We start from the raw sequence: 26,208 nt of genomic DNA on the forward strand, positions 1-26,208 counted from the left end.
ACAGGAGGGTTCCAATGGCCGAGAATATTCCGTCAAAACCTGACCAGGCTGAAGGATGCCAGTTTGACCAGTAGTGACTGATTCCCCATCATCACGCTCACAACGGAGGAGGTATTCAGTGAATTCAATGGGGTGTTTGCAAATCAAAGCACTCGCACTGGAAACACCAGTCCAGCCGCTATTACTTCTAAAGCCAGGCCGTGGCTAACCGAGCACTCCTTTATCTGATGTGTCTGATCGTACAGGAATGAAACCGCTTACTCACGAGTTTGAGCCTTCTCACTTAACTCTCTAAACGAACCCTTTATCCTCCATGCCTTTAATGACTGGCACACCAATCCATGTCAGAGGCACTGCTCCCATTGACTGTTCAATCGGATCTGTTGGGAAAGAGTCTAAAGGAATGAGGAATGTGTGTTAACCATCTGGCCAATTATCGTGCCACCTCCATCTCACATTTGAAAAAAGTGGGCATATTTCATGTATTGGGTGTTATTCATGTTTACTACTTTCATTTAAGAAAATACACTAGGTAGCTCTAGAATATTAACGGGATATTTTTAATAAAACATTGTCAGATGCTAAAGTAGTAAGAGGTGATACTGACAAACGTGACCGAAAGCAACAATCAAATTAAGTTTGATTTGCAATTTATGACATATATGCAACAAGTTTATTAATAGAATATGAAGTGAAGAGTGTCATATAGCTATGCTTACATGAAACCACAACAACCCTAGTGCTGTGCACATATTTGCAAATATATTCACTGTATTTGGTTAACTTGTAAACAAATAACGAAAGGCAGTCTCACCTCTATCAAGTGTTCAGCTTCAATCGTCCCGCCGAGAGAGTCGCTTCCTAACCCAGAATCATTGGCAGAAAAGAGGACGTCCGTTGAAACCTCCTGGCTTGGTTTGAGAAAAGTGAACTCATTCTGCCCAGAGTCCAGGGCCACAGCGACCTCATAAGAGTAGGGCAGTGGCAGGGTGCCATTTTGGTAATTGGAGGTGAATCGTGGGTCAAGGTGTGGATAAAGGGCAGGATTTAAAGATTTGAGCGTTGTGTGTTCTTCGGGTTCCCGGCATTTGACAATCACCACAAGCATCAGAGATAAAATGAATAAACACGAAATTAAAGCTAAAGCTACAACTAAGTAGACTTTTACATTAGATTGCTCATCTGAGTCACGTGATTGGTTGCTCAGCTCAGGGAGAGCCTCCTGCATGTTTTCTGCAAACACCATGTTCATGGTCACAGTGGCTGATAGAGGAGGCTGCCCGTTGTCCTTCACTAAGATGACCACTTTCTGCTTGAGAAGATCCTTCTCCAGGAAGGCTCTTGATGTCCTGATTTCTCCAGAGTGGAGTCCAATCTTAAAGAGAGGGGACTCTGAGGCATGAAGCAGGTGATAGGATAACCAGGCGTTGTGTCCAGAATCTGCATCCACGGCCACGACCTTTGTTATCAGGTAACCTGGATCAGAGGATGGAGGCACCATCTCAAACAGGACTGAGCCATCAGGCCCAAGCGCTGGGTAGAGGATTTCTGGAGGGTTATCATTCTGATCCACTATAAATACCTTCACCGTGACATTACTGCTGAGAGGAGGAGATCCAGAGTCCTGAGCCTTCACCTGGAACTCAAACTCCCTGAGCTGCTCATAGTCATAGGAGCGCTGGGCGTAGATGACACCCGTCTGGGAGTTAATGGAGATGTAGGAGGACAGGGGCACCTCTCCCATGTTATTACTTATAGAATATGTGATGCGGGCACTTTCATCCGAATCTAGATCGGATGCAATCACCTGGTAAATTGAAGCACCTGGCGAGTTGTTCTCAGGGACGTTGAGCTGGTAATACATTTTTTCAAAAGCTGGAGGGTTGTCGTTTATGTCGGAGAGTTGAAATCTGACTTCTTTCTTACTGGATAGAGGAGGAGATCCTTTGTCTGTGGCTGTGACAGTGACATTGTACTCGAGGGCCTTCTCTCTGTCCAAAACCCTTGCAGTCACAAGCTTGTAATATTTTCCAGATGCTGATAATAATGTAAAAGGCAATTCTTCTTGGATGAGACAAACAACTTCACCATTAGCTCCTGAATCTTGGTCATTAACATAGATAAGCGCCACCACTGTGTCCGGTGGTGAGTTTTCTGGCAGTGGATTGGTTACAGATCTAAAGGTTATCTCTGGAGCATTATCATTTTCATCAATAATCTCTATTATTACCCTACAATGAGAAGCAAGGCCCCCTCCATCCTTCGCTTCGACTGCCATTTTGTACAAATTTGTGTTCTCAAAATCGAGATGTTGCTTAACTTTAATTTCACCAGTCTCTGGGTCCAAGCTGAAGGCGTTCAGGGCACTGTCTGCTATGCTGCTGAAAGAGTAGGTGACCCTTGCATTGGAGGCTTCGTCGCTGTCTGTGGCTCTCACCTGCAGCACCACTGAGTTATTTGCAGCGCCTTCACTGATGGCGGCTCTGTAGGTCTCTTGGGTGAACGCTGGGAAGTTGTCATTGACATCAAGCACTTTAATATTAATGTCCACGGTGCTGGACCTCACTGGGTCTCCCCCATCGTAGGCAGTCAGAATTAGGTGATGGTGGCTTTCTTTTTCTCGATCTAATGCACTTTCCAGCACTAATTCGGCAGACTTGTAGCCATCACTTCGAATATTTTCCTTCAGGATAAAGTGCTGGCTGTCACTCAGCTTGTAGCTCTGCAGGGCATTGATGCCAATATCCGGGTCTCGGGCATTCCCAAGAGAAATCCGGGCTCCTGGCAACGTGGTCTCTACGATTTCCAATTCAAGCTTATCCTTTAAAAAACGTGGCGTGTTGTCATTTATATCCTGGATAAAGACTTCAACATGAAACACATTCAGAGGGTTCTCCACAACGGTGTCAAAATTAATTGAACAGCTGGGAGACTCCCCACACATCTCCTCTCTGTCTATTCGATCCTTCACGTGCAGGGTCCCGGTGTCTGCATTAATTGTAAAATATTTTTCCCCAGCTGCAGAAACAACGCATAGTTTCCTGTCAGACACATGTCTCGTGTTTATCCCCAAATCCTTGGCAAGGTTTCCCACAATGGACCCTCGCTTCATTTCTTCAGGAATTGAATATTGTATCTGTGCAGAAACAGCAGCGCAGAGGCAGCAACACAACAAAGAAAGCAGCACTTGCCGTCTCCCCCTCAACACAGCTCCTCCTGGACAGGCTCCCTCTTCCACCATGACCAGAGCTGCTCACGCGTGTATTCAGCTCCGAGAAGTCCAGTTTTCCCAGAGTATTCCAATACTAACGAAAGTATAAAACCAGTTAAGATTCCAGAAAGCTGGACCTGGGAAATGAATCTTGGGGCTTCCTGCTAAAGCTGGACGATGCGGGGCTCCCTCCGTCCGAGTCTCTGCTGCTCTCACGAGTGACTGTGCAGGGAGAAGGAGGGAGGCGCCAGTGGGTCAGGAGCTCAGGCTCCCCATGCACAGTGGACAACAGCGCCACCTTGTGGATGAAAGTGAGATTTGAAGCCACGAAGCACGAGCTCGTGGAAACAACTTCAAAACCTTCTTCATTTAAACATATAAAGTGCAGTTAATATACACACAAAGCACACGTGACTAGTCAGGGAAACAGCAAAGAAGGTAACATGGGTTCCTTCACATATTAATATGCAACGTATCTGAATCTAAGACAAGTCTTATAAAAAGTCTTTGTTCATGTGTCCGTGCATGATCTGGCCTGCCATCACATTGCAATTAAGTGAATGAGACCAGGGGATACTAAGTTAGTGAACATGTTTTCCTGGTGCTGAGAGTGCTATGGCAGGTATCTCCCGGGAAACAATATAATATGAAATGTGGGAATAGGTTCAAGAGGAACGGTGAGCCACAGAGAATGACAAAACTATTTTGCTCACCAGATTTACACTATGTAGCCAATTGTAAAATCATCATGGCCAGGGCAGGTAATGGAAACACATTAGGCTGAGGGGCGGGCTGCAGTGCTGGAGCGAGGCTAGGGGTGTAGTCATGGCAGGCACGTGCCAGGCTTTGAACATTGTACAAAAAAATAAAAATAACTATTGTCGATGTTTAACAAAAACAGTATGATTTGTGCTAAAATTGAATCTTTATTTCCCACCTGTAATCATTACCATGTTAAGTAATCGGATTCTAAAATAAAAAATATCGATTCTGGCTTTAGGCTTTACTAGCAACACTGAAATAAACACAGTGAAAGAAGATGCATGATACAACTACCTGCCTATAATTAGTGTTTCGCAACAGCTTGGACCCCTCCTATTTCTAATTGCCCACCAGGCGCACCTCTTAAAGGACAATAACCACTCCTCATAGCCCTCTCATCAATTGCTCACAGTTTTCTTTCACTGGATGGCTCTTCACGGCTTGATGCTGAACTACTTGTAAGGTTGAAGTTGTCTTTCTCCCTCCACCCAATGCCAACCCCCCCTCTCCCATTGCCTTTTCTCCTGCCCTCTCCTCTCTGTCAAGCAAGGCTCGCAACCTGGTGGTCCTCTTCAACAGCGACCAGAAACTCCAACAATCAATTCATCACAACCACAGAGAGGTGAAAAGGACTGAACATCAGAGAGATTAGCCCCCACCTTACTCAATACACTGCCAACAATCTAATCTTCACCCTAGTGCTATCTGAACAAGACTGTTTCTCTGCCCAGCTCCTTGACCACTCCTCTACTTTTCCCTTGCCCGGAACCAAGTCCTCAACTTTGATACTCACACAAGCCTAGCAAGATCTTCCCTAAACACCAACTACTGCCACCAGGTGGACAGGCTCCATCTATGCAGAATCACTCTCTTCAAATTCCTACTCGTGTCTTCAAATCCACAAACGGTGCTGCCTCCCCTTGCTGAAGGCATCTCTCTCTACTCCTCATCTCGCTCTCTGAGATCCTCTAAGTTTCATCCCTGCCTTATGATTTCATCTGCTTCCACTCCTCTATAATGGCCCCCTTCCACTGGAATGGTTTCCCTCCAAAATCAATGCCAGCGTCTTGTATCCTGTCTTCCTGCTTGTTTGAACTGAGGGATGTCATGGAGAGAAAGTTCAGTGAGTGGCAGGAATGTTGGGATGCTGTTGTAGGAGTGTGTGTTCCAGCCCAGGCAGTTGGAGCCATGTAGCCTGGGTGGTGGGAGCCAGTGCGCTCTGCTCCAGCTCATGTCATGTTCCTATCCTTAGCTGGTGTAACCATATGAAGCTACATTTAAGAAAAACATACTGAAAGCTTACCTGCTCCTCCAGGAACCAGCTTTACAATACAGTCCATCAGTGTCACTCTTTTAAACCTGCCTCAAACTCCACCTATTACCGGGTGAGGGAGCCTCTCTTACCCCCCACTCGCCACACAGACCACCCCCTCCACAATGACAATCAGGGTTATAAATATGCCAATATGTCTATTGCTTAAACATAGATAACAATGCAAGCCATGTTTGTTTGTCTTTCCTAATTATGTCTGTGCATCGATTGCGGTCCCCGGTTCCACTTTTTCCAGTCAAACCAGCCATCACTTGGTTCACAGACAAATCACTTCAATCAATCTTTCGCAAAGGCACCTTCGCTCCAAATATTGCTTCTGAACCATGTTTCTAACTCCTACATAAATACAAACATAAGTTCACTGCTGTCTCTACAGGCATCTATTTTTAATCACAAATACATTTTATGGTGGCTGGTAACCGTTTTTCAGTGGCAGGGCATGAATATTTCCCACAAATGTTTACGAAAGCAAGAATAGCAAGGAAACGCAAACAAATGCAGAGAGATTACGGGGGGCTAAGGGGATTCTCTTCCCAGATTCCATACAATTTAAAAGTCAGTTCTGAGGGGGAGCACAAGCAAACATTCTATAGATGCCAGGTCAGCAACAGTATGGAGGATCATTTAACAAGGCATTTTTCATGATGGCTCTGCTCACCCCATATGCCAAAACTGCCACAGCAAAGCACATCTGCAATGTTTATGTCCTTAATATATGTCATCATTGCCACTTTAAAACACTTTCATGATGCTGTCCACGCTATGTCACCAACACCACTGTAAAAACATTCATGACACTGCTGCCCAGAGCACATGTCACCATTGACATTTCAAATCCCTTCACGATGCCGGTGCCCCTAATATATTTCGTCATTGCCACTTCAAACCACTGTCATGGCACTGATGCCCACTATGTCATCGTTGGCAAGTTACATCACTTCATGATGCAGGTGACCCCGTAACATGTGATAATTGCCACTTTAAGTTACATCAATTGTATTGGCAATCACAATAGATATCATCCTTTCCACTTTAAAACACTTTCATGATGCTGGTGTGCACATTATACGACATCATTGGCACTATAAAGAAGCTTTTATGATGCTGGTATACACACCATATGTAATCAATGGCACTGTAAATCACATTCCTGATGTGTGTGCCACCAAAATATGATACTGTATATCAGATTCCTTTTCCTGGTGTCCCGAATATATGTCCTCAGTGCATGTCCCCAATATGTGCCACAACTCAAAATTGCAATCATGATTCTGGTGCCTCCAACATATGTTACCATCACCACTTTCACATATTTTCATAATGCTGTTGTCCCCCATATAGGTCACCATCACTAAATTTAGAACAATGTCATGATGTGATGGTGGTTTCCCCAATGTGGGTCAGGGATGGTGTTCAGTGAAATGGCCCCTGGGCACTCGCAGAAGCTGCTATGGATGCCACCGCTATCCCTGCAAGACATTCTCCAATAGAAACATTCCGTAGAAAGATCGATACACATAGTGTGCTTATAAACAGCTAGAGCAATGGCAAAGAGGGGCATCATGCCTTCTCTGACCAGCTCCCTTCAATGTGCAGCTGTGTGCAGCAGTAGGTGACAGTCCTTATCTTCCTGATCTACCAATTTCTGAAGCAGCCGCGTTCATCACACCAGTTGCTGTCTTCACATCCAGCATATTTTGTATATTTGTGTTTATTAAGTACCTCTGCAACGAATCCTGCAATCCCCGTCTACATTGTGTGCTCATGGCAAATTATACAGCATGCCTCTGGTGCAGAGCTCTCAACAACTTATCACAATATTTAATAATTGTAAAGATATTGGGTACTGCCGTTAATATCCCAAATCTCTATTTCTATGGCAAAGGATTTCAATATGTCTTTAAGTCGAATGTACATGTTTAATACACACTGCATCACCTGCCTGGCCAGCATGTTTCGGTCAATGAAATCACTGTTGTATGAATATTGGTTGTTTAAACTGAACTTGCAATATTGGGTCTTACCTGTGATGATGTAACAGCTTCATGTCCCGACCCAGATATTTAGGCACATTTCCAATAAAAGAGCACGTCTTCCCTTGATGTGAAATGGAACAAATCGGTCCAAATCCACAGTCCCTGACTAGAATTAAAATCCCGCGAGCAGCCATACCTTCGACTCTCACTATTTAGGTTGATGAGCCACCTCTATGGCTTAGCCCACTCCTGCATGCATAATACCCTGCAGAAGGTTTAGAGAGTGAATATGAAGTTATTTACTATCCTTTGGTTTACCACACCCCCTCCAACACTAACAAACAGCTGTGCCACACCACCTCTTTATACCCACATCACACTTTAAGGTGTTGGCAAACAGGCACATCTGCAACCCCCTGGGGTAATATCCACTGACAGCAATTCACCTCGGGTATAGCAACCTCTCATCCCAGTGACACCATCAGTGAGCTGAAGAAATGGAAATGGAAAGGCTGTGCTTTACAAATACTGCGTAAGAAACATAAAGGAGCATAACGTACCATAACTTAAAAAGGACAACTTTTAACATTTGAATTACCCACTTTTTATTTGGGCAACGTGGAGTAGAAAATACCAAACTTGAACTTTGTAAGTAATAACATACATTACTTTTGCATGATTTTCTAGTTCTCAATTTGAGCATATGCTCAGCCCTATAGTTAAGGGGTGTCCCGGCCACTTTTACACCCTAGAAATAAGCAAATACCCCCAAAATATAAAAATAGGGAATAACAATACTCCCCCGAAAAATGGGAAATGGACACACAGGAGCGTGTGCCCCTGCTTTCACGCAAACAGTTCCGGGAATGTGTTTGGACCAGTAGGTCATGTAGCAACACATAAAGAAACGACTATAGGTTTCTCACAAAAACATTTCTGTTTTAGAGTTGAACATATGTTTACTCATTTATAAAATATTCCGATTGGGAACGAGGCTCGTGTTTTTACTCCCTAAAAGATGAATTTACTCACAACTTTCAAAAATATGGAGTCATATACTCCCACTTCAAAATCTTACCTGGAGCACTGCATATGCTCCATATTTTATTAGGAACTGTAACACACTCCACTGCCATGTGTAAGATCTCCATGCACTGAGATGGGACTACAAACAGGAAATGGACAAGGCAGCGGATGTGGTACCCAGACCGAGCAGGAGCCTGGGACCGAGATCGCTGTGGATCTGATTATTTATGCCAAGTGCTGCTCCCTTTTTACTTTAGTTACATTGATTTTCCCAGAACATCAAAGGCTGTTTGTGATTTCCTGAGAGAGTGAGAGTACTTCAGAACATCAAAGGATTGCGGACACCAGTTCACTCTGAACGATATAACATTAATGAGGAATACGTGTTACTTAATTTTATGTACTTTCTACCAGTTGTCGAGTATTTTATGTATTCCAAAGAGTGTGGCATAGAAGGGAAATGCAACTCAGTCACAGATCATATTATATAAAAGTCAACATACCAATTATATACAACACAATACTTACATTTACCTGAATGAAGGGCTGGTCTTCCTTCCCGATACATAACAAATCTTCCAAGAGGAGAGGTCCTTGTGTCTCAGAATTCTGATTTCCCAAAAGTGCGTCAGAATGACCTGTAACGGGGAACTTAATCTGGCTTTTTCTCGAGTCTGTTGTTAAACAGGCCTCATGGGAATATGTATGGAGAAAAGCTCTGACCCCATTAATCCCCACAAACTGAGAGGCGGGAAGTGAATGGAAATTAACCCCTGATGGCTCAGAGAGCTGGGACTCCCTCCAGTGATGAAGCCTGAGGGCCACAAGCAGAATGATCAGGAAAAGGAACAAGAAGGAAACAACAGCAACAGCGATCACCAGATACAGAGTGAGGTCCGACTCCATGTCTGTGGGAGCTGAAGGGTTACTGACGTCATGAAGCATTTCTGGCATACTGTCAGCCATCACTATGGTGACTGTCACTGAGGAAGAGAGAGGAGGCTGCCCATTGTCCCGCACTGACACCACCAGATAGTGTTTAATTGCGTCTTTCTCCATAATAGGGCGGCTGATCCTGATTTCCCCAGTGTGGAGACCTACAGTAAACAGGGCCTGGTCTGTGGCCCTCAGCAGCTGGTAGGAGAGCCAGGCATTCTGCCCAGAGTCCCCATCAACAGCCACCACCTTAGTGATCAGATACCCCGGCTCAGAGGAGCGAGGAGCCATCTCCACCCCAGAGGAGCCATCCGTGGGGGCAGAGGGGTACAATATTTCAGGGGTGTTATCATTCTGATCCAGTATAAAGAATGTCACAGTGACATTACTCGTCAGAGCTGGAGAGCCGCCATCTTGGGCCTTCACTTGGATCTGAAAGTCTCTGAACTTTTCAAAGTCGAAGGATTGAAGTGCATAGATGACGCCAGATTCAGAATTAATGGAGATGTAGGAAGACAATGGCACATCCCCAATGTGTCCATCAACGATGGAGTAACTGATCCTGGCATTCTTGCCCCAATCCAAATCTGTTGCTTTGGCTGCAAAAATGCTAGTTCCCATGGGTATATTTTCCAAGATGTAGGCACTGTATGACATTTGATGAAACAGTGGTGGGTTGTCATTTTCATCTGTGATCTGAAGGTTGACAGTTTCAGTTCTTGACAGTGGGGGAGTTCCACTGTCTGTGGCTGTAATTGTTATGTTATATTGTGAAACCTGTTCCCTGTCTAAAACCCCATCAGTTACCAAACTGTAATAACTCCCAATTGACTTTGTTAACTGAAAAGGGAGTTGTGGGGGCAGGAAACAGTTAAATTTGCCATGTGCTCCTGAATCCGCATCAAACACCTCCAGAAGAGCAATAACTGTACCCGGTGGGCTGTTTTCTGAAACCTCCCCGACCACAGATGACATAACAATCTCCGGGCTGTTATCATTCATGTTAATGACCTCTATCAAAACTTTGCAGCGTGATGACAAGCTCCCGTCACTTCCTCTGACTTCAAATTCATAATATTCTGATTTTTCAAAATCCAAATTTTGTATCAGTGTTATTTCTCCGGTTTTAGAATCCAGTTTGAACTTCTGTAAAACATTCTCCTTCGGTTTGTTAAAGGAATAGGTTACGTGGGAGTTTGTGGCCACGTCGTTGTCAGTGGCTCTGATGGTCCCAATAATGGATTCTTTGGGTGAGTTTTCCATCACCCGGATCTTATAGACAGGCTGGTCAAACACTGGGGCGTTGTCATTGAAATCCAAGACATTGATCTGTACACGCACTGTCCCCGACTTGACCGGGTCGCCCCCATCAGTGGCTGTGAGGATTAAGCTGTGCACTTCCTGCTCCTCCCGGTCCAGGGATTTCTGCAGCACCAGCTCTGCAGATTTTGTGCCATCGGTTCTGTTTTTTACATCCAGGGTGAAGTGTTTATTTGCACTGAGCTGGTAGCTCTGGAGAGAGTTCACTCCCACATCTGCATCGTGTGCCTCTGGCAGCTCAAATCGTTCTCCTGGTGCAGCGATTTCACTAATTGGTAATTCTATTTGATCAGTGATGAACGTGGGCGAATTGTCATTTACATCTTGAATGTTCACTTCCACTGCAAACAATTTCATAACATTCTTCGAAATGACCTCCATAGTTATCAGACACTGAACTGCTTGCCCACACATATCTTCCCTGTCTATTCGTTCACTGACGTATAAATGCCCGGTGTTTACATTGAGAGTAAAATACTGCTTCCTACCTCTGGACACGATGCGGGCTCCCCCTTTTGATAACTCCTGGGGGTCCATCCCCAGATCCAGAGCCACGTTTCCCACAAAAGAGCCTTTCTTCATTTCCTCGGGAATGGAATAACGGAGCTGCCCAGAAGCGGCTCCCCAGACTGCCAGCATTGCAGCGACGAGCAGCAGAGGAGCCCGGGGGCCGCAGCCTCTCGGTGTCCCAGCCATGGCCGTAGATGTGTCCCTCCTGTTATCTCTCACTGCAATTAAAGGCTTCAGCTGTGAGTGTGACTGAACGAAGGGAGGACTTCACTGAAGCTCAGACGGACTCGCACTGAGATTTAATGGCTATTTCCACCGAACCTCACAGTGCTTCTGATTTCTTAGTAGCACGTGGTTCGCTGGCTTTGTCCTTGTATTTCTCTCTGGCTGGTGAACAGCGCCGCCCAGTGTCCCAACAAATAATTGCACCTATGCTGCTGCTGATTATGTTCAGAACCCACTTTTCTTGTTCATTGGCATGCCCTCGCTCCAGTAAATAATTAGCAGTAAGCCCAGTGCTTTAAGTGGATTAAGAAATTGAGGGGGGGGGCTCGTCTGAGGGGCGTGGCTTCCATTGTGGGCGTGGCCTTAAACGTGCACAAATCACAGTAAGGTGCACAAACACATACATGTGAGCATTTATATATTTGTATGCCTACTACTATGGTTTGTGTACTTTTCAAGCCATCTTGTATAAACATAGCAATGTTACATATTTCTATGTTTATAAAAGGTGGCTTGAAAAGTGCACAAACCATAGTGATTTATGCACACTTGTGTGCTTCCCTTACTATGGTTTGTGTACTTTTCAAGCCACCTTTTATAAACATAGACATTTGTAACATATTTCTATTTTTATAAAAGATGGCTTGAAACGTAAACAATTCAAGGCATCTTTTATAAAGCGTTGAGGACAGACAAAACCCAAGGTGGCTTTGTCCGTCGACAAAGCTTTATAAAAGATGCCTTGAAATGTGTATGTTTCAAGCCGTCTGTTATAAACGTAGAAATATTTCTACGTTTATAAAGGATGGCTTGAAACGTACACAGTGCAAGGCATCTTTTATAAAGCTTTGCCGAGGGAGAAAGGCGCCTCAGCTCCGTGATCTAGATCACAGAGCCCAAGGCGTCTTTCAGCCTCTGTGAACCCGCGGGCTCCGTGACCTAATCTGCATATTAGATTACTGAGCCTGCAAGGGTCAGTGACCTGGGGAGGGCAAACAAAGGGACAGTAACTTCCTCTGATGAAGTTACAGTGATTGACAGAAGTGCCAGCCAGCCTCAGCGACGCTGTGGATGGCTGGCACTTCTGTCAGCTCGCCTGACGTTAAACTGGCGGGCGCATCTCCTGTTGCGGTTGCAGCCATGCTGGGATAATGCATCCCGCCAATGTTGTGTGGGACCAGGAGGGGCCCGGCAGGGCCCCGGCTCAACCCCACTTTTTGGAGACTGCCCGGGGCCCGGCCCCACTTAAAAAACTGAGTAAGCCACCCTTGCACATAGTCATTTGGCAACTGGGAGGACATATTTAGGAACACTATTCGAATTTGATTATCCTTGTTGGAAGAACACCACTTTGGGGCCATGTTCCATACACATCCAATGTAACCAGTTAGTCAAATGGTGTGAGTTCTAAGTGTAACATAACTCTCTTAATAACAAATGAATTGTGAAATTAATCACTCTGGGTGAAGGGTATGCAGAGATTTTATTTATCAATCACCACAAGAGGTCTACAAGAGATAACAGTTATGGGAATGCAGCAAGGAAAATTACATTTCTTTAAAGAACTCAAAAAAACATATGTCTCCGGCTTGTTCAACTGACCCAAATATAGAGCTCCCAAAGGTTGTGTGAAGGGTATGTTTTGCTTCAAAGACTGCAAAGCGTTCAAGTTACTAAACATATTTTTCCCACGTGAGTGATGCGATGCAGTGGCCGATCCTCGCATGCATTAATAAGTGCTGCCCACTTTTCATCATGGGCGCCTGGCTGTGCGCATCATGGGTGGGGAAATCCTATTGCCTCCTATTGCCTCCAGTACTCAATTGAGAGAACCATAGGTTGGAAAGTGGGTTTTCATGCATTTCAGAAACACGCCTTGACTCACAAACGAGCTGCATTTTGAAAAGCGCGAAAAGGAAAAGCAACTACTGGTGCCAGTTTGCAACCAGAGGCTCGGGATACGCAATACGAGAGGTTCATTCCAAACGCTCACATATCCCTTTTTGTGAAGTGTAAACCCCTGCTCTCCAGCTTGCATTTTTATCCTTCAAACACGACCACAAAGGCATTTTAACTTTGGCACACATTTCGTGATAACTGGCTCTTTGTGGGCAATTGAGTGAAATGCGCTGTCAGAACCCACGAGATTGCTAGGAGCATGCACACTACACAAATGAATAAAAGGGGCTGGCCAGCGCATCATTGCGGTGGCACCCCCGGCCCTCCAAAAAATTAACAAATCACCTTTGTGTCCAAAGTGGCCGGGGAACGTCAGAGAATCTTGCAAGCAGGAAAGTCACTATCCCCCGTAGTATTTTTTGCTAAGCCGATTCTTCTGGCATTAAGCGTCCACTTCAGCAAACTGTATTGTGTGTCTTCTAGTGCATAACTACCTATGTTAGCTAAGTTTAAACCATTTGAATTACACACGGGTGCACATGGTATCTATCGGGGAGAGGTGTCTATGGGTGTGTCCATGTAGACATCACCCCATGAAGGATGACTTGGAATGTTTTTTTGTTATCCCTCAGTTTTGGAACTCATTTTTTATCAGCATCCAGAAATTATCTCCCTCTATGATGGATGGGGAGTGATCACAGACCTTGCTCACAGTAGTTTAATTCACCTGAACCCATATCCCTGTTCTGATTTGCTTCATTTAAGGTATGATGTTGGGACATGTCACACTTTATGTTCCCCTTAACTTTTGAACTAATGTCCACCGTACACTACTACAGCATCATCGCTTGGTGCAGTCAGAGCAGCAGAACCAAGCTGCAGGGAGTGGATCAGTCTGATCTCCATCAGAGATAGCCATTGGTGCATGAGGTATCACAATGATGGCACTATATTATTATTTCTTCTCTCTTTGGTAGAAGGAACACTGACTGGAGCTAGCCTCATTGTAAGGGTCAGTAACATATGGACTGCCATGAAGTATAGGAATGGGTATCTGCAGAAATGATCGAATACAAAAATACCTAATGAGAAATGACCGCATTTTTTGGTCTAATTCGTTAGGGATTTATTTTAATTTTTATTAAAAATCGATGGTGGGTGGGGCAGGAAAGTGTGGGGGGGCATGGGTCTCCCCCCCGCATTATAAAAATGTGGTAATTTCTTAGTACGTCTTTTTTTTTCCTCAATCATTTCATGGTAATCCAAGGACATGTGCGAATTTGAAATCTACCAGTGCAGCAAGGAAAAAATCAGAAGACAGGCCTTCTCTATGCCCCAAGACTCTGGAACCACCTTCCCCATCAACATCAGACTCACCTCCTCGCTTCTACAGTTCCCGAAAGGAGCTCAAGACCCTCCACTTCAATACATTCCTCTTACCTAACACCTAGGTTCACACACCCTCCACTTCCCTACCTTCCTGAGACTGGGTGTTCTGCTCCTCACTCCCCCCACCCTAATTTCGTGAAGATCCCTTGCTACCAACCTGCCCGCCTTCGCCCTACCCTGTTAGCTCCCCATTCCGTTATTTTGCTACTTTCCTCGCCATGTACTTCCCCCTATGGTTCTAAAGAACTTTGTTGCGTCCCAAAGCAATAAACACCCGAATAATGAAAACAAGTTTTATCACTCCTAACCACCAGGAGGCCTTGAAGCTTTAAGTGAAGCGGAGGGTTGAGGACTTTATCTTTCAGGGGGATACACAGACCTACAGCTAAAGGGTGTATTGGCCACTTTTACTCCCTAAAAGTAGGCAAATACCCCCCAAAAATAAAAATAGGAAGTAAAAATACTCCCAACAAAAAATAAGAAACAGACACGTAAAACGGTGTGCCCTCCCTCACAAAGTTCAATGGATGTGTTTGGACCAGTAGTGCAGGTAGTACCACAGGGAGAATCTACTATAATAACTGCCTGATCGGAAGAAGTAAACATGTCTCTTTTAAAGTGCATGAATAACTAGATGCAAATAAATAAATATTCATCCAACAAAATGTCCAGTTTTGTAATTAAAACATATTTTTGCTCACTTATAAAATACTCTTATTGGTTATTCGACTTACATTTTTACTCCCTAAAAAAATATTTAACTTCCAGCTTTAAAAAATATGGAGTAAAATACTCCCACTTATAAATCATATCTGGAGCATACATGTCAGTGACATTAAAATCGGGAAATCTCTAACCAATGACGTGGAAAGATGGCAATAGGAAATACCAGTGGCTATGATTGATTACACATTTCCGAGTCAATTGTTTCATCTTTCTGACGGCAGAGCCCCTCTATAGATGATTTCCATCCTTCGATCATGTCAATAATTTGGAAAGCTCTCCCCACCTCCCCCACCCCCTCTTTTTAGAGGACGAGAGTTCTACATAGTGCCACTGTACGCTGCCATAATAGAAGAGGTTGTCTGCAGAAGCTGTTCGGTCTTGCAGATGGTACAGGGCCATTGGCCCAATAAACAGTTACAGACATTAATCTATATTTTCAGAGCAACGAGGTCCTTCCAAAAATACTTTGTGCTAAAAAAACGTGTCTTTTGATAAAAAGGGGTTCTGGCAGCGGAGTAAACTCAAATTAGGCTGAACCAAGAGTTCAAAATCAGAGACGGAGTGGTAGACAAAAGAACCAGAATGAAGAGGGACGCAATGTCAAGCGTTGGACCCAATGAACACGCCAGCAGCAACGGCTAAGCAGTGCATCTAATGGGACTTTGAGTGAAGAAGGCTGTAGTGCAATTTAGAGAGTTATAAAACCCATTGTTGGGGCTAGAGTTATGTTCAGCTTCTTGTCCAACCTTGAGGATTTACTGTGGAAGACAAGCCCTAGACTGACCTTCAGCACTCCTGTCCACGTAATCTAATTTCTATTTAACTCTGAAGTGTCTCACACTGTCCTATGTTTCAACTAATTCAAGTACCACGTATCTATGCTGCTATTGGTATTCAGGAAGCATCACACCTTATATAAGACATATGAAATCAATAGCAACTAATGCAGAGAAGAACCAACGTGCTGATACCATAAACAAATGAATTGGAGTTACTGGAAAATAATAAATTACATTCAACAATTATCTAACTGAGCAACATGTCCGTTGGATTCTCTGGATCACAAGCTTACATTTTAAATTGGTCTTTGTTCATTACTATACTATAACATCAGAAGCAATAGTCAAGTTACATATATGTGTTCATAATATTGTTTGTAATTGAATGCATTCACATTTACAATTGTCCCTAATGCTCCTTGGGGCCAACACATTTGATACTGTAGTGGAATAAAGTGTTGTCTATAATGGATGCTTATTCAGGTTCTGTAATTGGGATGAAGGAAACTGCACACTGTAAAAGTTGAAGTTATTTAAAATTGGGAGAGTCAAACATTAAAAAAAGATATAAGACTCATCCTACTTATGTTGTTTACTAGCGATGTGTAATGCAATTTGTTTTCGACTTCCTTTAAGGTTTATGACATGTCTTTCAAGTTGCATGACCACTATAAACTGATATCAACATATATGTAATTTTGCTATTGTATGTGACATCATAGACTAGTTATCAACAAATACCAAGTTTCCCAAGTATCCTCTTATGGCTTTTCCCATCAACTCTTCATTGACAACACTCAGATCGTCTTCTCCTTTCATTCTTTATCCGACACGCTGTTGTCAAAAATGTCAAACTGTCCCTCTGCCATCAAATGTTGGATGTCGTCTCACTCACTCATACTCAACTCCACTAATACATAAGTTCTTTACTTCCCAGCCAAACAGGCTAGCTCTTCCTCTCCTCTTCTTCTCCTCTCCTGACTACTTTCCTTATTCTGCTTCCACTCCCGCTCGTAACCTTGGTGCCATCATCGACCCATCACACAACTTCTCCCCCTTCATCTCCAAATCTGCCACTGCAGCCAGACTCAACCTCCTCAATATCAGAAAAATCTGTCATCATATTCCTTTCAATAATGCTAAACAGCTAATCTCCTCCTTAGTCCTTTCTATATCCAACTCCAGTCTCCTCGATGGCCTTATCAACTATGCTTTACACCTCTGGACTCAGCCCTCAACTTCACGGTCTGCACATTTTTCAACCTTTCTCACTTTACCTCTACCTCCCCTGCCCGTCACCAGATTGGCTAGTTATCTATGAAACAAAGGGCTAAGTAAAAACTTCTTCTGAACATCTTCAAAACTATTCATGGATTCGGCCCACCCAATCTATCTGCTCAACTCACTCGCTACTCTCCTCCTTGCTTGTGTAGATTATCCTAAACTCACCTCCTTGCCACCACTCAAGCCCCCTGTGCTCCTTCTCGGTTCCAATCTCTCTCCCCTTGCTCCCCTACTCTGGGAATGCTCTTCCTCTCCCTCTCTGTACTACTCCAACTCTACCATTATTTAAATTGAACCTCAAAGCTTTCTGAAGAATCCGTTTCCTAGCATTCTACGCTACCACATCAACCTGTTTTCCTCTCTCCCTACCCTTTATGGACAACCCTATAGCAATTTTCCATCACACTGATATCCTTAATGCAGCACTTCCTCCACAATTCCGTTCCCATGTCATTCTGTGTGGTCATCATCCCTGGTTCATGTTTCCACCTTCACCTGCAACATCTGGTCTTCAAGTTACATTCTCTCGCCCCACTGTAAAGGACCCATGTCCTCCGCTCTGTTATCAATGGTACATTCTGTACGCTTTTTTGTGCCAAAAATACATTGCTTTCCCTAAGATTTAGAAAAAAAGAATGAAGGTTTGGGATCTGAAAAATCCCATGGACATGTGGCTCCTTAATTGTTGATTGTCATTTATTGTTTTCTAATGATGCCAATAAATGCAGTTATGGTATCAGCAGATTAGTTATTCTCGGATTAGATGTTACTCGTTTTTACTTACTCTTCAGAAACCTTAAATCTTTATATTCTAATGAAACTTACTGTTCTAAAAACGTGTCACCATTTTGGCAAAGGATCCAAAAGAGAAACTAGATATATAAGTAGCAAAATTAATGTATTACGTGCAAATAAATCCCCAAAATAAGACTATGATTTTATGGCAGTCACATATTTGTAAAACACTTGAGCAGATAGCATTCATTTAATTATGACATGCTCTTTTTCTGGTGTGAATGTCCTCTTGGGTTGAACTTGTAGTTGAAGTTAAGGTTATCTCAAATCACATTTCATTCTTTGATCCGATTCTCATTTTGTAAGAGTTGGTCTTCTCAATATCTGGAATCTGCCTTACTCTATCTGGGACCACACAGAAGGTTTTCAGAGCATTGTCAGGTATACTGCTCCAACAAGAACCTCTGATTGGCAGTTAGCATGAAGCATACAACCACCACAGCCAAGAGAGTCCTCCATTGAGGAAAGATCAATTCAGGCCAAGGTCCAAAACTATGGAATGATCTTCCCACTTCCCCAGGAATGATGAAGGTCCACAAGAGGTCTAGGAAGCTGCTTACAACAGAACTATTTGAACACACCTTCAACAAATAGCCAGGTAAAACAACAACTCTTCTGGCAATCGGCTCTGCCACAACTGGAACACACCAGCAGTTATTGCCTCAGGTGAACATAAACTGTGCACATTGAAAGTGTTGCACTAGGGTATTATTTAAGCAATATACAAAGGGCCCTTGGCCACTGCCAGCTAGATATGCCCACCTTTGAGGTGAATATTGCTTTAGCACGCTTGGCAAGTGGGCAAAGTGCAAATAGAATTGGCTGAGCATGCATCCCAAATTCCCATAAAAATACTGCAAAAAATATGGCCAACTTGGATGTATCAAAGTAGTCTCTTCTCTTTGTACATGGCAGAAAAGGCAAAGGATGAGAGAGGGGCTTGTGGGTGGGGAGTCGTAGGAAAATGGAGAGAGATGGGTCCCGGTGGTAAAAGAATTAAAGTCCTTAGTCCCCTTTCCTCCATCCTTGTGAGCGTCCCCCAAGATGGGGACGGTACCAGAAACTTTGTCAGTTAAGCATCCCCATTAAATTTAGTATAGCGTGCAGGGGTCCGGCCTCAGGCGTGGGAATGCTTTGCAGAGGACCCGCTCTCCGGCGCCTCACCTCAGTCCCCTTTGTAAACACTGGATGCTTAGATACCTGGCTATGCCTATTACATATCAGCCATTGGCATACTAGCGCGGGAAGGTGGGTGGGACGTAGGGAGGAAAGGGGACTAAGGACTATGAGTACTCTAGTCACTATGGTGAGTAACTTTAATTACTCATACATTCCATCCCCTTTCCTCTATCCTTGTGGGTGATTCCACCGAACAGGAATATAGGGTGGAGTTGTGATAACCTGCCTCATATCTAGGATGAAGCAAAAAGGTTCTTCAGAACCTCCTGACCAAACTCAGCATTGCACCGGGAGATGGTGTCCAGTGAGTAGTGCTTACAGAAGGCTGACAGAGTGGCCCAAGTAGCTGCATTGCTGATGACATCCCAAGAAGCATGTCTCTGAAACGTGATGGCTGTGACCTTGGCTCTGACTACAGGGGGAGGAATCCCCCAGGAACAGGTCTGCCCATGGCCGTGTACGCCTTCGAAAGGGCCTGAACCGTCCAACGGGCGATGGAAGCCTTAGAAGCTTGAGAGCCTGGGGAGGAGCTCCCAAATATCACAAACAATGCCTCTGACTTCCTGAAGGATTTTGTCAGCGAGAAATAAAACTTGAGGACCCTCTTGAGGTACAAGGAATGCAGGGCCCCTTCTGCCTCTGATTGTGGGTTTGGGAAGAACACCGGTAGGCAGATCTCCTGATTCAGTTGAAATGGAGAGACCACCTTGGGCAAGAAGTTTGGGTGAGAGCGCAAGATGACCGTGTCGTTGTGAAACACGGTGAAGGGCTCGTACGAGGACAATGCATACAGCTCACTAACCCTGCGCGCAGAGGTTAGAGCCACCAGTAAAACCGCCTTTAGTGTTATCAAGTGGATGCCCACAAAGGGCATTGGCTTAAAATCTTGCACTGAAAAGCTGCCAGTACCACATTGAGGTCCCAGACTAGGTCAGCCTATGCACCAGCGCAAAATGCCAACACATCCTTTTAAGATGGGCCTTAACCACCGGTTTGGCCACAGAAAACACATGCTCAGGGGAATTCTTTATGCCCCAATGGCAGCCAAATAAGTGCAGCAAGTATCCACCTGAACACCAGAACAAGCCAGGTGCATTGAAAAAGCCAGCACGTCATTCAGAGGACAGGTGACAGGGTCCAAACCCTTGTCACAAGCCCAATGGCAGAACCTAGTCCATTTACCCTTATACTGGGCCCTATTTGAGGGCTTTCTGTCCTGCTAAATGATGTTCCAGTTCTCGTTCGAAATTGGAGCATGTTGAGGCCTTAGCTGATCAGGAACAAGGCCGCCAGCGCCAGCTTGGCCGGGTGTGGATGCTCCACCGCCCCGCCCTGCTGTGTCAGGAATTCCCTGCTGGAGATCGGAAGGTGGACGGGTCACTGGGAGCACAACTGCAGCAGATCTGAAAAACCAGGGTCTTGAAGATCATAGGGGCAATCAGGATGAGGTTGCAACCCACCAAGCCCGGAACTTGAAGAGTGTCCATTAGAGAAGCGGGGTGGACGGGAACGCATAACACCTACGGCCGAGACAAAAGATCTGGAAGGCATCTCACAGAGACCCCCGACCCCGTCCTGCCCATGAAGCAAACTGGGGGCATTTGGAATTTAGAGAGGATGCAAACAAAATCAAGGTCCACGAGCCCCCAATGCTGGAACAGGGGCAACAAGGAGTTAGTGTGAAACTCCCACCCGTAGGTGTTGAACCCCAAGAGGTTCAGCTGGTCTGCCTCTGCATTGCTGTCCTCTGGGAGGTGGACTGCTAAAATCCAAATCCCCCTCATCAGGGCCCATTCCCAGATGGATACCACCTCAATGCAGAGGAGGGGGGAACAAGTGACACCCTGCTTGTTCAGGTAAAACATTGTAGAATTGTCCATCCTGAACAGAACCGACCTGTCCCTGATGAGGGGCAAAAACACCTTAAGGGCCAGGCCCACTGCCCTAAGCTCGAGCAGATTGATATGCAAGAGGGGTTCCGTCCTGGACCATGCTCCATGCATCGCATAGCCCTCCAGTGTAGCCTCCCAGCCCGAAAGGGAGGAGTCCTTTTTCACCATCAGGGTAGAATCCGGTCGAGTGAAGGGGGCTCCCACTGAAACGTTGCCATCCATCAGCCACGAGAGAAGATCGGGCAGTAGTAGAGGTGATATTGAAATCCTGTCCGACTGAGATCTCGTATCCTGATCCCAATTGGCTGCCCGTTGGAGCTTGAGGCGCCTCTTCTTGAGGCTTGTACAGTGAGTACACAGGAGGCCATGGAGCCCAGAATGCGCTGGAATTGGCCAGAAAATGCCCCACTGCCTTGCAGAGGGACAGAAGCCTCTCAGGTGTAGGGAACACCCGTTGAACGGTAGTGTTCCAATGCAACCCTAGGAAGACCAGTTCCTGAGATGGGTACAACTGTGACTTTCTCTGGTTGAGGTAGAACCCCATCTGATGAATATCCACCGATTTCTGGCAGGAGTGCACCTCCCCTTCGGGGACCCCACCATCACCAGCCAGTCATTCAAATAAGGGTACAGATGATGGCCCTCCAAGCGGGGAAGGCCCGCCACTGCGTTCATCAACTTTGTGAAGAAACAAGGGGCCGGGTTCAGGCCAAAGGGCAGCACCTTGTACTGAAAGTGGTATGACATAATCGTGAAATGCAGAAACTTCTGATGCGGTTGGTAGATGGGTACATGCAGGTACGCATCATTGAGGTCCAGAAAACACATCCAGTCCCCTGCGCACAGAGCCACGGCTATTTGCTGGGAGTAATCATCTTGAAGCGTTCCAGCGGTAAAAACAGATTTAGAAATGACAGGTTCAGGATAACCCTCAGGCCAACTTGGTTGTTCTTGGGTACAGTAAAAATTCTGGTATCCAGAGCCCCAGATTACAAGAGGAACTGGCTCTATTGCCTGCATCTCCAAGAGCGAAAGGCCATCCTGTAAAAGAGCCAGGGACCCGATCTGACGAAGAGGAGAAGAAGATGGTAGAGGCAAAGGAACAGTAAGACTGAAGCCTGTGGAGACTACGGATAGGATCCACGGGATAGGATCCACGGGTTGCTGAAAAGAAGCTTCCAGGTGTCCTGGAACAGTGCCAAACAGCCCGTCACAGGCAAGCTGTGTCCTGACCTTGACGTCACTGTTTCTTGGAGTCACAGGTGGGGGCAGAGGAGAGTGAGCGGAAAAACCCGTGTGACATCCTCTGCTGCTTCTTCCTGTTGTCGCTGGGCAACCTGTCAGGCCCCCGTGTACCGCAGACCCAGAACCCTTTGAAGCAGGAGAAAGCCTGGGGCTTGAACTGAGTCCTGCCCTGGGACCGAGGGAAGGATTTCTGTCCAGCTTTTGTCAGGATGGCCAAGGATTTGGTGGTTTGAGCTGAGGTTTTCTTCTTTGTCAACTTTTTATCGGTTGACAAATGAAAAAGGTCGATGACCTCGAAGGGCAGATCCAGGATCTGCTCCTGCACGTCAGATGAAAACTTAGTGGCATGTATCCACGCCTTCCTTCTCATCTCGACTCCAAGGCACAGCTCTTTGCTGGCTGTGTCGATGTGGGAGATCGAAGACTCCAGGAGGTCCTGCACAATGACCCGGGCATCTGCCAGACCGGACTTGAAGGAGGCTTGCTTGCCACAGCTTCTGGTTAGCCGCAGCCAACAGGGTGTCTGAGTTGGCATGTAGCAGATGCAGTCCTGAGATGGAATAACAGCGCTTTCACAAAGATTCGAGGACTTTGTCCTCCTTGGAAAGACAACTGGAGGTGACTCCCATGGAGGAAAACGACGAAGACGATGGTTTAGAATACATGGTGGCTGCACTGAAGAATAAGTCTGCAGGTCGAAGGACAGAAGGATTGGCTCCCCGTCCGTCAGCCCGAATCTGCTGTCCACCTTCTTGTTCGTCTGGCCATTGGCCCTGGGCTTCTCCCAGACCTTTTGTGTCACCTGCAGGACATTCTTTTGGAGATGGATGCCAGACCGGATGGGGGTGCGCTTAACCAAGAACTCTGCTAGCACCCCTGACTCCTGGGTGCTTCCTCGGGCAGAGGGACCCCCAAGAACTCTGGCAGGCCCTCAAGACGGTAATGAAAGGCCTTAACAGATGCCAAGGGTTCATCACCCTGGGTGTAATCATCCGCATCATCATCCTTGTCGCCCTCTCCCTCTTTTTCACAGACCGAAGGGAAATCTTGGCCCTGGGACACAGGTGCCAACAGGGTCCTCCCTAAGTCTGGTGCCGAAGACAGGTCCAACTGCTGTTCAGGGGGAGGCGTTGGTGGTACAGGAGGAGGTGGAGGGGTCTGAACAACCGTGAGGGACCAGCACTAGAACCAGAAGTGCCGGAGGAACAGGAGGAGTGCCCGGAGGAGGGGGCTGGGGCGGCGGCACCTATGGGATGACCTCCTTCACTATATCCTTCTGGAGCCCCTTCATCTGAGGCGAATGCATGAGAAAGAGGAAGCGCTCAAAGAAGCGCTGGGTCTTTAGGGGCCCGGCCCTCTGAGGCGCTGGGCCTCCACTCCTGGCCAAAGCGCCAAGGAACCTGGGGCATGTAGTCATAATGCAGTGATATGTAGATGTATCCCTGAGGAGACCAGATGCCTGTACCGTACAATCCGCTGCCGATTCCAGAGGGAAGGGGACTGGGATCATCTTGCAAAGCCCATTCAATGGGTGTCTCTGCCATATTGAAGACTTGCAGCATGCCCTGGGTGGGAGGGAACAGAGTCTTTGAGCTACTAGAGGCCTCAAACACGGGAGGATACAGCTTGGGTCTTGCACCCGAAGCAGGAGGGTCAACCTCAGAGATCACTCTGGTAGGTGCTGAGCCCTCAACCTGCCAGCCGGTAGTTGTAACGCCCTAACTCATAACATCGGAGCAAGCTCCGGTAGGCTTGACGCCCTCAGCAACTGTCCCAGTAGCTGCTCTGGATCGTGCTGAGGACAGACTCCTGGAGGTGGCACTCGACGATCCCTTAATCCCTGGGGTCGAAGAAAAGGACACACTTGATCTCCCTTCCGAGGACAGCCCGGTAGGGCCTCTGAGCCTCTCGGCTTGGGAGCCGGTAGCCAGACCGGCCTCAGGTCTGTCCCCAGAGTGCCTGGAAGAGCCCCCGGGCCACTCAGCTTGGGAGCCGGTAGCCTTAGAGGCCTTAGGCCTGCCAGAACCTCAATCCGAGGAACCATGATCCGTGGGAAGCTGGGGAAGGAGTCACCACGTTGTGGAGCCCTGCTAAACAGGGGGCCCACCTTGTTTTGACAAGAGGTCCTGGAGACAAAGTACTTAAGGTGGGGCGGAGGAGAAGTGTGGAAGATCTCCCTCCACTGCAACAACCGATTCTTCAATGCCCTGTGACAGAGAGTGCTGCAAGCCGAACATGCGTCCGAACGGTGGTCGGACCCAAACACTCAAGACCGAGTGCATGAGGGTCTGAGGCCGGGAATGAGTGACCACATGATGCACATCTCGTGAATCCTCCAGCAGCCGACATGCACCGGGGGAAGTGAGGCACAGAAGGAAAGTTGAATAAGATTGAAAAAACAAAACGGGGAGCAAGCAGAAAGCTAAAATAAAATTCTGAGCTGGCTGCCAGGTCCAACATCGTCTGTGGGCAAAATGGGACTGAGGTGAGGCACTGGAGGGCGGGGCCTAGGCTGGGCTTTCCGACGCCCGAGAATGCGCCCCTGCACACTATACTAAATTTAAGGGGAAGCTCAATCTTTCGCTGCCAAGGGTTCCGGTACTATCCCCATGTTGGGGGAACACCCACAAGAATGGAGGAAAGGGGACGGGACGTATGAGTATGTATCGTGCTCATGTCCCCAGCCATCTGACTGGATGGCTCCTCTCCACTGGGTGCAAATCTCCTTTATGTCTGTGTGCGCTTGGATACCCTGGAATGTGACTCAGTACAGTTAATGGTCATGTTATGTCCTCCGAATCCTATTTCTCTCCTCGCCACGGTCACCTACATGTTCCCCTCCCTGCTACAGCACTTCAATGCAGCTTTCAAATGTAAGCACCTAGCAAAAAAAAATAAAATACATTAAAGTAGTTATCTTTCCACTTCAACCATTACCATTGTCTGTGGCTTTCACCCAACACAATATTATATTATTTGCTGCTGCTTCACTAATGCTGGCCTAGTTGACTTAACTAAATCCTATTAAATGATCATTGGCATCAAGCACATTAATATTGATTACACATTTCTCTATGTACTCTATCAGAAGCAGTCAGGAGAATTTATTGAGTGCATTCCCAGATAAACCGCAGCCCTAAAACCCACTACAAAGGCAATACATTTCTATGTAGAGTGTAAAAATGTTTTTTTAAAGTATGATGTGAGATGACATGCAAGAGGAGACAATCACTGTGCATGAGTAGTCTATAACTGAATACCTGTATGCGTTACCAATTAAAAGTAAGTATACTCTGGGAAAACACAGCATCAATAAAAGTGCCATGGTAAAAACCTGGATATGAAAAGTGCTTTATATATTTCGTGGTGCTTTGTATTGTCATTGCATCCAAGCACAATTTACATGCAGATCCCCTTTGTGTTGAGAACAACCATTGATGATTGATGCAGCAGCAATGATGGTGATCTTATGGGGGCTTAGGTGTAGATATTTTCTGCTATGCCTTGCATCAACATGTACAAAAGACCCGGGCATTTCTTAACATGGGTAAATTAATGTCTGTAATGTGATTCAGCCATACAACCTCTGCATTACTTGCATAATTATGTTTCACTAAATAGCTATGTTGATGTTTCTACTTATTTGTCCTTCTCTTTCTTCAAACGACTGGAGTTGAGTGAGCAAAATAACCTGGGAAGCCTCCGATGGCCCATCTGGACT

At 45.9% G+C, this 26,208-nt stretch overlaps 1 protein-coding gene across 30 annotated transcripts in view; it reads right to left on the minus strand.

Moving 5' to 3' along the window:
- Positions 1 to 26,208, minus strand: part of LOC138582666 (protocadherin gamma-C3-like) — a 1,158,828-nt gene that overhangs the window by 468,927 nt on the left and 663,693 nt on the right. Inside the window, exon 1 of one of the 30 annotated variants that reach the window (XM_069654178.1) lies at positions 8,843 to 11,338. The exons of 27 other annotated variants lie outside the window; for them this stretch is intronic. In XM_069654178.1, coding sequence (XP_069510279.1) covers positions 8,843 to 11,260 — 2,418 coding nt within the window. In that variant the 5' untranslated portion in view covers positions 11,261 to 11,338. Of the gene's footprint in view, positions 1 to 814; positions 3,425 to 8,836; positions 11,339 to 26,208 lie in introns of those variants that run through there. 2 more of the 30 variants (XM_069654154.1, XM_069654148.1) reach the window with 2 other exon arrangements.

This window comes from Ambystoma mexicanum, chromosome 3q (genome assembly GCF_040938575.1).
Source record: "Ambystoma mexicanum isolate Mex_15411 chromosome 3q, UKY_AmexF1_1, whole genome shotgun sequence".
Taxonomy (NCBI): domain Eukaryota; kingdom Metazoa; phylum Chordata; class Amphibia; order Caudata; family Ambystomatidae; genus Ambystoma; species Ambystoma mexicanum.